General features: G+C 36.1%; 2 protein-coding genes across 2 annotated transcripts in view; one reads left to right on the plus strand and one right to left on the minus strand.

Moving 5' to 3' along the window:
- The first annotated feature begins 343 nt into the window (after positions 1-343).
- Positions 344-12,868, plus strand: part of CMSS1 (cms1 ribosomal small subunit homolog) — a 402,077-nt gene continuing 389,552 nt past the window's right edge. Inside the window, exon 1 of the mRNA XM_051990598.1 lies at positions 344-597. Coding sequence (XP_051846558.1) covers positions 528-597 — 70 coding nt within the window. The 5' untranslated portion in view covers positions 344-527. The remainder of the gene's footprint in view (positions 598-12,868) is intronic.
- The window catches only part of FILIP1L (filamin A interacting protein 1 like), a 334,108-nt gene continuing 328,875 nt past the window's right edge, over positions 7,636-12,868 (minus strand). Inside the window, exon 7 of the mRNA XM_051985183.1 lies at positions 7,636-10,188. Coding sequence (XP_051841143.1) covers positions 9,997-10,188 — 192 coding nt within the window. The 3' untranslated portion in view covers positions 7,636-9,996. The remainder of the gene's footprint in view (positions 10,189-12,868) is intronic.

Here is a 12,868-nt window from a genome sequence, read left to right on the forward strand (position 1 = left end):
AGCCAGCCACAAGCAGCACACTCCAGGATATCCTAAAGACATACACGTGGGTCGGACTTTTTCCCGCGGCAATATCCCTTTAAAACTGAAGGGGGAAAAAAAAAAGAAAAAACATTCTCTCATCTTTCTAGCACTTTCGATACTATTTTTTAATCAAATCAAAAGTTACAAAAATATTCTTTGAATATTTAATGAATAAATGCCGATAAAACGTCTCTAAACGACATTATATTTTTCGTATAATTAATTTTTTCCTCGTCACTGTAGAGGTTCTCTCCCTTCACCAGTGCGTGGAAAGTGCGGACAGCTGTGAGCCAGCCAGGAAGGGAAGCCTACGTCTGCGCAGTAAGTGTCTCCTGGGAGGAGTGCGAGCGTCAGTTGGCTGCTGCGAGTGCTCCTGGGTTCCGCACTCCGCGTGCTTCCAGTACGAGCGTAGGGGGCAGCAGCTGTGTTTGGGGATTCCGGTATTAGGACAGCGATTGCACTCTAAGCGTCCTCAGCTGCGGTGTTCACTTCCTGGAGCCGGGATGGCTGACGACCTGGGAGACGAGTGGTGGAAATCGGATGGGGTAGGAGCCGGCGGCGGCAGCAGCGCAGGTACCCACTCGCTTCAAGAGCTTCTCTCCCGGCTTCACTTCTGTTCCTTCTGTCGGGCTCTTCTCTTCGCCTTTGCTTGGAAAACGCAGACGACACGTGCACGTGCCTTTTAGCTCTCTCTTGTAAGCCCCTTGAGGGCAGGAACTCTCTTTTGCTGCCTTTTTGCTACTCCCGCGTCTCTGGCACATAGCAGACATTTAATGAAGGTGTATTGATTAGATTGATTTTTCTGGTGTGAAGGTACATTCCTGACAGGTCCCTTTTCCCAATGTTGACATATAGATAAAGGAAGAAGCCTCGTCTGTTGGCTGGACTTGCTCCTTCCCCACTAATTCAGGTGGTACTGGTGTTTACAGAACTGTATCCCAGGGATGCTCCTGGAGCTTGGAGGTGCTGATGATGTTTACACATCTCTCACTCCAATGATGGTCCTGGAGCTGGAGATAATTTGCAGATGTCCTTTATCCCTGTGGTACTTATGGAATTTGGAAGCTAATGTTTAATGTGTGGAGACAGTTCCGTAAATGAACTATACCATATAACTCCTCCTGGTAGCTAGTTCGCTCCTTTGAGCACGGGTTATGTTTTTTTTTTTTTTTTTTTCTTCAGTTTTTTTGGACTCGCTAGCAAGTGGGATAAAAGGAAGATGTACCTGTCACGTGCACTTTAGTCGTTCTTAAGGTTACTTCTTTGACCGGGGCACAAGTGCAGGATAAATCAAGACAGTTAGAGATAGCAAGAATCTCTGGCATCTGTACGTGCTTTTGAGGCAGTGTGGTATAATGAGTAGGGTATTGGATTTGAAGTAAAGATGTGAAGCTCAGATCCTAGCCTCTGACCTTTGACTTCCCTTATTAGTTTTGTGCTCTACAAAATGAAGATAATTAGAGCAGCTATCGAAGGAGATAATAATAATAATAGATAGAATTTATATAGAGACTTAAAGTTTGCAAACATTCGATGTTTTCTAAATAGGACACATAAAGGACTTTGCAAACGCATAAAATGCTATGTAAATATTGGGTATTATCCAATAAGCAGTCTCTTCCTGCTTCAGTTTTCTCATTTTTTAAAATGTGGGATTTGGATTCAAAGCCTCTTACCCTGCTCTAAATCTATGATGGGATGATCCTGTGATCTTAAAATAAAATTATATGGCATCATTTAAAAAAATGCTTTATAATGGCAGCTGATAATGACGTAGTACTTTGCTGTCTACCAAGCTTCATTTATTATTTGACCCTCTTAGCCATATGAGTTAGGTGTTTCGAGTTTTATTATCTTTTTTTTTTTTTTAAGGGAGGAAGAAGCTGAAGCTATATTCCAAAATTTGCCCATGTTTATGTAGTTCCAAGTGCTAGATTGAGGTTTTGGATTCCTGCCCTGCCTGACTCCAAATCCAATACTGTTCTCATTACAACAAAACTGTTTTGACTCATTGACAAGACCAGCAGACTAGTCTTGTTTTTTCAAGCTAGTACAAAGTGGTGATTTCCTAATAAGTGATATGCAGCAATAATAAAAACATTTGCATATGCTTTAATTTTTACAAAGTGCTTTCTTACTCCAAACCCTGTGCTGCAGCCTGTGGGGGGGAAGGGGGGAAGGAGGAGGGAGAAAACAAATCCTTTGACTTTTGAATCAAAAATCAAAGGACTTGGCTTCAAATCTCAACTGATTCCCCTGAGACTTCTGACAAAATCTTAACCTTTATATGCCTCATGTTTAAAATGAGATATTGGAACTATATTAATCAGTTAACATTTATTAAGTATCCACTATGATTCAGGCACAATGCTAACCACTGGAGATACTAGGACCTCACAATCTAATGGGGGAGACAATGAACAAAAGTATATACAAATACAGAACTCTCTGTCTCTACATACATTGTATGTATGCATGTAGCTATATATAGAAAACAAGCTATATACAGAATAAATAGGAAGTAATGAACAGAGGGAAGGAACTGAAATTAAGAGGGATCAGGGAAGTTTCCAATGGAAGATGGGATTTTAGTTGGGACTTAAAGGAATGTGATCAGTTGTCAGAATGGAGGAGGGAAAACATTCATTCATGGGGGACTATCAGAGAAAATGCCTGGAAACTGGAGAGGAGTATCTCTTGTTCATGAAGAGCCAGGAAACTTGTGCTCCTGGGGTGTAAGAAGACTGGAAGAATGGGAAAGGGCTAGGTGCAAAGAACTTTGAATGCCAAATTAAGCATTTTGCATTTGTTCCTGGAGGTAGTAGGAAGCCCCTGGAGTTTATTGAGTGTGTGTGTGTGAGTAACATATCCTTTTGCTTTAGGAAAGTAAGTCACTTTGGTGGCTGAATGGAGGAAGGAGTGGAGTGATCTGGGTCCGGGGGCTGAGAGATGGGAGGAGTCAAAGGTAACGGCCTAGGGTTTAGAGCCTGAGGGGATCTCAGGGGATCTATGATAATACAGAAAGGGAATGTGAAGTAATAATGAATTCTGCTTTGGCGAGTTAAACATTTCTATTAGACATAGAATTTGAAACATCTGAAAGGCAGTTGGAGATGGGAGATTGGAGGTCAGCAGAAAAGTTGAGGTAAGAGAAATAAATTTGGGAATCATCAGCATAGAGTGATTAAAATCATTAAATCTAATGAGATCATGAAGTGAAACAGAATAGACAGAAAAGAAAAGAGGGCCCAGCACAAGCATGATAATTGTGGAAATATAAGAATTGCAGCCGTTTAATATATAATGGATTACTTGCCATCTAGGAAGAAAAAGAGCAAGAAGAAAATTTGGAGTGCAAAGTTTTATAAGGGTGAATGTTGAAAACTACGCATATGTTTTGAAAATTAAAAGCTTTAATTTTTTTTTTTTTTTTAAAGAGGGCCCAGGAAGAATGCTAAAGTTAGAGGGCATTATAGGTGCAAATCAGTGAAGGAAACTGAGAAACTCAGAGAGATAGGAGGAGAGCCAGGAAATAGTGGCAAAATCCTGGAAAGTAGCCAGGAAAACGAGTGTCATCCACAGTGTCAAAAGCTTCAGAAAGGTCAAGGAGAATGAGGATTGAGAAAAGGCCATTGGATTTGATCTCTGAATCCCTTCTAGTTCTAACTCAATATATGATCCTGTGATGTGACATGAGTTACTACAATTTTAATGACCATTTTTATAGATTTGTATTGTAAAACTATTAAATAATTTGTAGATAGAAACCCAACTCTGGTTAGAAGTAAGTTTTGAACACAGGATTTTTTGACTTTGAAGTCCTAGTTAGCAAGCATTTAAGAGCTGATTATATTCTAAGCAATAGTGATACCCATAAAAGCACAAGAAATTTACACTCTAATGAGGGAAGAAATACAGTAAAGGTAACTGTAGGAGGAAGAAGGTTCTAGGCATGGGGGACAGATAGTGAAAATGTTGTCAGAAGACAACCATTGATATTGGATGCAGATTATAAAGAGAAGGGAATAAAGGTATAAAAATATTGGAAAAATAGAAAGGGGCCAGATTATGTAAGGCTTTAAAAGTTAGTAAATATATTTTGGAGGCAATAATAAATATGTTAAATTGAGTTGTTTCTATTTTTAAAATTGGACCTAATTAGCAGTGATAATATGCTTCTCAAATCTTAAGCATATAGTAGAACACCTTAAGTTGCAGACATTCTGTGGTTTGATCACGCAAAACATCGACCTTGCTAGCAGTGATTTATATGTTTCCCGAATTGTAAACAGTGTTTTTTCAGCCGAACCCCTTAAATTGCAGAAATTCTGTGGTTTGGCCATGCAAATGATTTGGCACTATTCCCTTTCTTTTTGTGTAATGCCAACTGAAATACTCCTTGAAAAATAAAACACCTAGTTAAGTTCTACTCTAACTGTATTTGGATTTAATGTTTTAAGTGATGCTTTGATAGAAAAAAATTTTTGTTTCCCAAGGATTTGGGGTTTCTGCTCTGTAAAAGAATTAATTTTGGGGGACAGCTAGGTGACATAGTGGGTTCACCAGTCCTGAAGTCAGGAGGACCTGAGTTCAAATGTGGTCTCAAGACACTTAATACTTCCTAGCTGTGTGATCCTGGGCAAGTCACTTCTCAGCAAAGAATTGCCTCAGCAAAGAAAAAGAAAAGAAAGAAAATTAATTTTTGTAGTTGAAGATATTGTCATCTGGGATCACCATATTTCCTTACATGATACTGTTGAAAGATGCCTAATATGTAATTTTTCCTACTTTCTTTTTAATATCAGGAATCATTGAGGAGACCAACTGTCTTCTTCAAATTGTATTTTTTTCAGTTGTCTCCAATCCCTCGGGAGATGTATCAGATGTGGGCTATTTTGGTTCATTTTCTTTAAACTTGAACAACTTCAGTTACAAGTGAGAGAATTCAGTGTTATTCTGGACTTTGGCTTTATTATATGCAGTTTTTATATTCTTTGAAATGTTGTATAGGAATATAAAATGCAAATTCAGATTTAAAATGTTTCAATAGACTGATATCCAAGAGTAGAACTACAGCAAACTTTATTTTCAGAAACATTCACTGAACATTTACTGCCAGTCTGATCCTATGATGCTTCCAAATAAGTGAAAAAGTACTCTATGCCTTTATAGAATTTGCTTTCTTAGATATAGATATATATTTGTGAAAATGGCTATATATTACAAATTTATTGAAACCAATAAAGATGCATGCTTTTAATGACAGAAGTTTAAAAAAAGAGAAAAGACAAAAGTATGTTATTAGTTTTTAATTTTATTTTTAAAATTTCTCTACAATGAATTTTGGAAAGGATGAACAAAAATTAGAAGGAAATTAAATAGAAGAGAAAAAGAGGGTTTTATATTTTGTTTTTAATTAAGATCTTGGGTAGTACACAAATGAGAACATAGAGCAATGAAGGGGAAAGAGGGAGGAGAGAAGATATTTTGACAATTAGTGGGACCCTGATTTCCAGGGACTGATTCAGGGTGGAGGAGACAAAAAGGCATGAAAAGAAAAGGACGGGTCAATCTTTATTCTCTTCTTATTTTTAGATTTCATGGTTAAAATTTTTTTTTAAGTAGAACTGAAAATAAAAAGTATATAATGAACCTATAATGAAATTAATCTTTAAAGCACTTTAAAAAAAACTAGTTTAAATATATCATTAGTAATACTTGCTAAGTTTATGATAAATGTTATTTTTTATATAAGTTGATAAAATGCCTCTTGATAATCTTTAAAGCCCTATACCTTTCTAGATTAAAAAAAAAAAAAAGTAAACTCTCCATTACATCAGTGTAGCTGTTTTTTAAACCACTGCAAATTTTCTAATGCTTTATTAAATGTCCTGTTCCCCCCATAAAAACAGAATTTAAACCAAGTATACCTACAACATTAGACTACAACTGCTTGATGTTTTGCTAGCTTTATCATTAACCATGTTATTAAACTGCTAATAAACAATGTCTTTTTTAAAGGAGCTATAAATCCTCCTCAGCTTGTCTGCCTAAGCTATTGATTCAGAGTATTTCTGAGTAAGACAGAATACTTTGAAAGAATTCAGTAATTACTTTGTTTTAAACTTAAATCTAACTTGCCTCTGATAAGCAAATTTGTCATCATTGGTCATTTCAGTTACATTGATAACATCCCAGTAAAAGACAAAACCTTTATTTAAAAAGTTTGAATAGGGTAAATTTTTGAAAATCATAATGTCATAATACATATTGTAAATTACTCTTATTAAAACACTTTACATAGCATATCAGGTTTCATGCTCTCAACAGTCCTGTGAGTTAGGACTTGCAAACTTTACTATCATTTTATAGATGAGGAGACTGAGGTTCTGAAGTGAAGGGATTGAAGTTGAACAGCTGGAACTTGAACTCAGATCTTTTGATTCATTTTCTGCTCTTTCCATTACATGAAGGTTGCTTCTCACATAATCATGACCAGATAAACTTAAGAATGACTATAGTCTAGTGCAGAAATTCTAGGTTTGTGTGTGTGTGTGTGTGGTGTGTGTGTGTGTGTGTGTGGTGGTGATTTTTTTTTTTTTTTTAAAGGATTTATATTGATTCACTTTAATCTACTGTTGCTTTCTGGTTTATTTTTTAATTAGGCAGTTAAGTGTAGATAGTTCAGCAGAATTTCTTCCTTTGTTTTAATTTTGGGACATCATGTTTTCTGTTTTTGCATTTTTTAAATTTTATAGCATCCAGGATTACTTAGAAAATATTTTTCTTCTCAGTTTAGAAAACAATTTTATATTACAGAAGTTTTGGCATGACTTTCATTTACAATTGAAGATGGACTCATACTTCTTACTGTTTTAGCTGTTTACTCACACAAAAACTTGGTGTTTTTCTAGATTATATTACTTATTTTTATTTATTTATTTTATCTACTAACTCATTCTTGTGACCTATCCTTTACTTTGTTAGCTTGATATATTTTTGGTAAGCCTAACTGCCCATGAATAGGAAAAAAATAAAGAAAAATCTAATTTCATTAGTTTAGCAGACTTGTAATATAGAAATATTCTCCACCAACCCAGATGTAGCACATCTGTGACTTAATAGACAGATCTTCAGGAATTGCCTGAAGCACAGAGAAGGTGAATAAATATCTTGCTTAATGCCACACAGCAAATGAAATGTCTAGAGATTTGAACTCTGGAGTTTCCCAGGACTCTTATTTGCTGTGGTATTCTTCTATAAACCTCCACTCTAAAGAGTGTGTGTGTGTGTGTGTGTGTGTGTGTGAAAGAGAGAGAGAGAGAGAGAGAGAGAGAGAGAGAGAGAGATTTGGAGGGGAAGCCTGATGGATTAGTGAATCCTAAACCTTAAATGCAAAATATTTAATTATATAATACTTTTAAAAAGTTATATTAGGTATATTCTTCAATTGTATACTTTCTCATTGATTTGTTTTCTGATAGTTTTTTTTAATATCTTATTTCACATTTTATGTACTGCATCTATATTTTTATCTGTCTCAATTGTTATAGATGAATCCTCAGACACTTTTCATCAGACACTCTTTGGATTATATCTTGCTCAATAAAATGGATTTTCCTAGCCTTTATTTTGCATATAATGCCTTTGCTTCTTAATACATTTTGCATTAAATCATGTTATGTTTTAACTAAGTGACTAATCCCTCACAATCCACTGTACATATTCTCGGTTCATGGCAAACTTGTATTGAAGATTGCTTGATAGCTTATGCTCCCCTACTGGATTATCACTTCTGTATTATACGTGTGTTAGTGGGATTTAATGTTTCCCGTCATGTCTCGCTCTTCATGACCTCATTTGGAGTTTTCTTGACAAAGATACAGAGTGGTATCATCATTTCCTTCTTCAGCTCATTTTACAGATGTGGAAACTAAGGCAAACAGGGTTAGGTGACTTGCTCAGAGTCACATAGTAAGTATATGATTTCAACTTGAGGAGATGAGTCTTCTTGACTTCAGGCCTGGTACTCTATTCACTGCACTAACTAGCTGCCCTGGTATTTAATATACCTATTTCATTTCACTATTATCTTATTACTCTGTTATCACTTCACCAGAGGTTCTCTTCTCCTCCCTTTTCTAGACTTTTAAATCATCTTTGACCAAAACACCATCTTTCTCCCTGCCCAAAGACTGCCAACTTTACTACTTATTCTTTCTCTATCTGTCTCTGTCTATCTCTTTCTCTCTCTTACCTGCTTAACCTTTCTGGATAAAACAGCAGGGCCGAGGCTATATTTCAGGTGGTAACTGGATCACAGGATTCACAGGATTTAGAAATGGAAAGGATTTTGGAGATTGTTTAATCTCACCCCATTTCATTTTACAGAAGACATACCCGAGAGCCATATAAGCTTACATCTTGCTCAAGATCAGACAGGTGAGAGCCATGATTGAAACCATGGTCCTCTGTCTCTAAATCCAGGGCTTGTTCACCACAATAATGCCTCTTATGCACATTGCTGGTGAGAGGCAATAAGCTGTTCCACCATTCATCAAGTAAATCCACTAGAAAAATGAATCTGAGGCTCTTATCAGCATTTTTGTTTCCAGTACCTGATGTGTTCACAGAGTTGGAAGACTCATCATCCATTCAACTCACCATCCATTCAAACTTGCACATTACCACATACCTCTCCCCAACATCCACAGTGGACCACCATCTGCTTTTTTGCCTGGAGATCTCAAGAGGAGGAATCCTTTTACCTCATGTTGTATACCTAGATCCTAATTAATTTGAACTGACTCCCTTGAAGTGGTCACATTTATTTGAATGTTGATTATATAAAATATGGTCATTGATTCTAGCTCAGTTCAAGTATGTGAATATGAATTTAGAGCATATGATCATTTTAGCAGATTCATTATTTACACAAATTAAGGCTGTTACCTTATTAGATAGCTCTGATTGCTATGAAGTTTTTACCTTAAATTGAGCTGAAATTGACCTCTCTGCAACTTTGACCCTTTTCCCAAGGTCTCCTCTGTGGCCAGAACAAGAAATCTAATTCCTGTCTAATAGCTTTTTAAAATATTTGTAGATGGTTAATCTTCCTTTTCCCAAGACCTTTTTTTTTCTAAGCTAAATTATACCCCACTTCCTTCAATGGGGGTCCTTAAACATATATGTGGTTTTCTACTTTTTTTTTGTAAGGTGCTGAAAGAAAGGGACTTTTTTGTTATTGTTTTTCTGTTTCCGTAACTGCTAGCATACAATAAGTCCATAACAATGTTTGTTGATACACTGATTGCTATTTAGAGGAAAATAAATAACCTTTTCCTCTCCTATGAGATTACTATAAAAACTTCTTATAACAGTTGGAAACATTTTAATGTTTTTCCTTAGCAAAGTTACTGCTAAGTAAAGGTCTATAGAAAGACAGTATTTCTAGATATATTTGTAGTCAAAAAACTTAAGGCATATAACTTGGATAAACTAAATTAAGACTATCTAGCAAATGGGGAAGTTAGCTTTAGCAAGGACTGAAGTGTTAGTGTTCTTGCCAGCTTGTACTTTATTCTTTATTCTGAAAACCTGATTTTACTTTTTTTCTGTTCTGGACTAGGAGAGTACGACCTAAGGATTTTCCCTGAGCTGGATTGGAAATGAAGAGGCTAAGAAGTTGGATGGATCTTCTGCCTTATTTTTCCCCACATAGCTGTAAATGTTTAAATACTTTAAAAAAAATTTAAACATTGCTGGTCCTAGACACAATGTGGCACATTGCTGATATACTGTCATAGCAAGCTGAACTTTGCCCTCTTCCATCAACTAGAACAGTTTTCTTGGTTTCTTGTTCCACTGTGCACCAAAATGGCAGCCCTTGGCCTGCTTGTCTTGGAGTGGTGACTGGAGTTTTCCAGGCCTTCTGTTGAATAAAATGGGTTGTGATGGCCATAGCAGCTTGGTTTACCTTTTCCCTCCTACTTGAAGATAAGTGTTCGATTTGATGGTCCTTGTGATATGTAGTTTCCCAAAGTCAGGATGATGAACAGTTTTTTTGATGTGCCCTGGGGGAGGCTTAGCAGGAAGTTTGGTGATTACCATAGATTTCAGTTTAGGAGTCCTTGTTGGAATTGTACGCTGGTACACCTCCTTGATCTTGAAGTAAACAGAAGGAAAAGCAGTCAATAGTTTAATTGGTACACAGACACACAAAGAGATTCAATAAGGGTTCAGATCAGACATGGGCAGTTGGGAAGAAGTTGAAGAGTGGAAACTGACTGGAGTTTGAGAAAGAGAAGGGCTAAGTTGTTTCAGTTCACTTTTTAAAAATAGGCAGTTGGGTGGTTTATTAGATAAAGCAGTGGACCTGAAGTCCATTAGAGTGAGTTCAAATGTACCCTCAGAAATCTACTAGCTTTGTGACCTTGGGCAAGTAACTTAATTGCTGTCTGGTTCTGTTGCTTATCTGTAACACTGGGATAATAATACTTAACTCCCAGAATGGTCGTAAGGATAAAATGAGATATTTTTAAATCACTTGGCAAAACTTAAAATCCTACATAAATACTAGTTTGGGGCTTTTCTTTCAACAAATACACAAAGTATATCTATATCTGTCTCTCTATATATTTTGCTCTCAGTAGATCTCTTAGAATAATAATTGATAAAAGTATATCAACTTTTTTTTAGGTGTGGGAGGCAACAACCATTGTGTCTCCCTTTTCTCCCCCCTCCCTTTTAATAACCATGGAGATTTAATAAACATCTTAAAACTGTCTTCCAGTGATCAAATGTATTGGGGTCCATTTTTTTTCCTCAGATTTATAGCCAATGTAAGGAGTAGGAAGTTTCAGTGACTGAGCTCTAGATTAAACTAACCTTAGCTAGTCCCTCTCTGTTTGGTTTTCCTTTTATTTTATCCTTATTTATTCCTCATCTCATTCCTCTTGGTCACTGCTAAACTTTTTGTCTCAAATCTCAAACCTATTTCTGCCCCTTCTCATAAGAATACTTCCTCTTTTATAGGGATCAAAGATTGCTTTGCAATGCTTGAAACACACACAGTAACTAACAACCAATGCTTTCACCTTGTCATCACCCTCATTTTCCTGAAATTGATTTATTTCCCATCTGATTCTCTCTTCCTTTGGACCCTCAGCAACCTCATCATCCTACCAGATCCAGTCAGCCATGGTGCTCATATCTCACTAATATATTCTTCCTCTGAAACAGCCAGTCAAAGAACTGAGATCTTCTCTCAAGACTTTCAGTTAAGGGTGGCATCCAGGCCATCTATGTCTTTGTTTCTCACCCAACTGGATTTTTTCATTATGTGAGTGAGTCCTGATACTTTCCCTCTCCTCCCCATGCCTATTTTTAGCTTCCTTTTGTATATCACCTTCATCCATTAGATTATAAGTTCCATATATTTTAACATATATAACATGTATTGGACTACCTGCCATCTAGGGGAAGGGTTTGGGGGAAGAAGGGGAAAATTTGGAACACAAGATTTTACAAGGGTCAGTGTTGAAAAATTATTCATGCATATTTACTTGTATAAATAAAAATTAAAAAAAATAGATTATAAATTCCTTGAAGGCAGGGACTGACTTTTTATTTTCATATTTGTATCCCTTGTACTTAGAAATTAGAAAGCACAGTATCTGGCACACAGTAGGTGGTTAATAAATGTTTACTCACTGACTGAAATTCCTTTCTTTTTTTAAAAAAAAATTGATTTCTGAATTTTCTCACTTTCTCTTCCCTCTTTTTCCTCTCTCACCTTCTGAGAAGGCTAGAAAAACAAAACCCATTACAAGTATGTATACTCATATAAAATAAATTCGTTCATTAGCCATGTTAAAAAAAAAAAAAGAAAATAAGATAAGAAAAGGAAAATAATCTTCAGTTTGCAATTTGTCTTTTTTTGTGTGTGTATGTGAGACTATTGTGGTTAAATGACTGGTTCAGGATCTCACGGCTTATAAGTATTAAGTGTCTGAAGTCAGATTTGAACTGAGGTCCTTTCAACCTTGCTCTATGCACTGCCATATAGCTGCCCCTGCAATCTGAATCTTTCCTCTTTCAACAATTACCTTTTTTTTTCTCCAACCCTCATCTTTCTAGAGTTCGCCATAGCAATTTATGTTGACTATCTTAATTATTTTTTTCTCTTAATTGCCATGAGATTCAGTTGATTGTCTTACTTCTCCTAATCCTTCTATTCCTTTCCTCCCAACTTCTTTAAGATGAATGTTCCAAAAACATTTTTCTTCCCTGATTGTTCTCTTTACAGTCCCCTCTAACATACATAGTCATTTCCCTTCTTTTCTCTAAACTTGAAAATATGTGGCCCTCTTGAACTCCAGACCCACATTTCTAATTGACTACTCCATGGCTGTCAGTAAAGAAAAGAAAAATCACCTTTTTATTACAAAGATTTGTTATTACATAGTTATTACATCATTTGACTGTCACAGGGACCTTACAGATTGGTATCTAATAGGTCTGAGAGGAGCAGAAGATGACAGCAGCTCCATTAACAATACCTGCAGGACACAGTGGGCACTTAATGAATACTTTCTTCCTGGAAAGTTGGCATATCAAATGTTGTCAAAGCAGTTGAGATCTCCAGTTGTGTGATATATCCTCTTAGTATACAGGATTGTGTTTGGAAATAACTTTGCCTTTTATTCCTAATTTTTCATATTGTCAAGGTTCTCCTTTTTTTAAAAATAATATTTTATTTTTCCAAATACATGTAAATATAGCTTTCAGCACTCATTTTTGTAGGACTTTGTGTTCCAGATTTTTCTCTCACCCTTTCTTGTCT

The sequence above is a fragment of the Antechinus flavipes genome, chromosome 3 (genome assembly GCF_016432865.1).
Source record: "Antechinus flavipes isolate AdamAnt ecotype Samford, QLD, Australia chromosome 3, AdamAnt_v2, whole genome shotgun sequence".
Taxonomy (NCBI): Eukaryota; Metazoa; Chordata; class Mammalia; order Dasyuromorphia; family Dasyuridae; genus Antechinus; species Antechinus flavipes.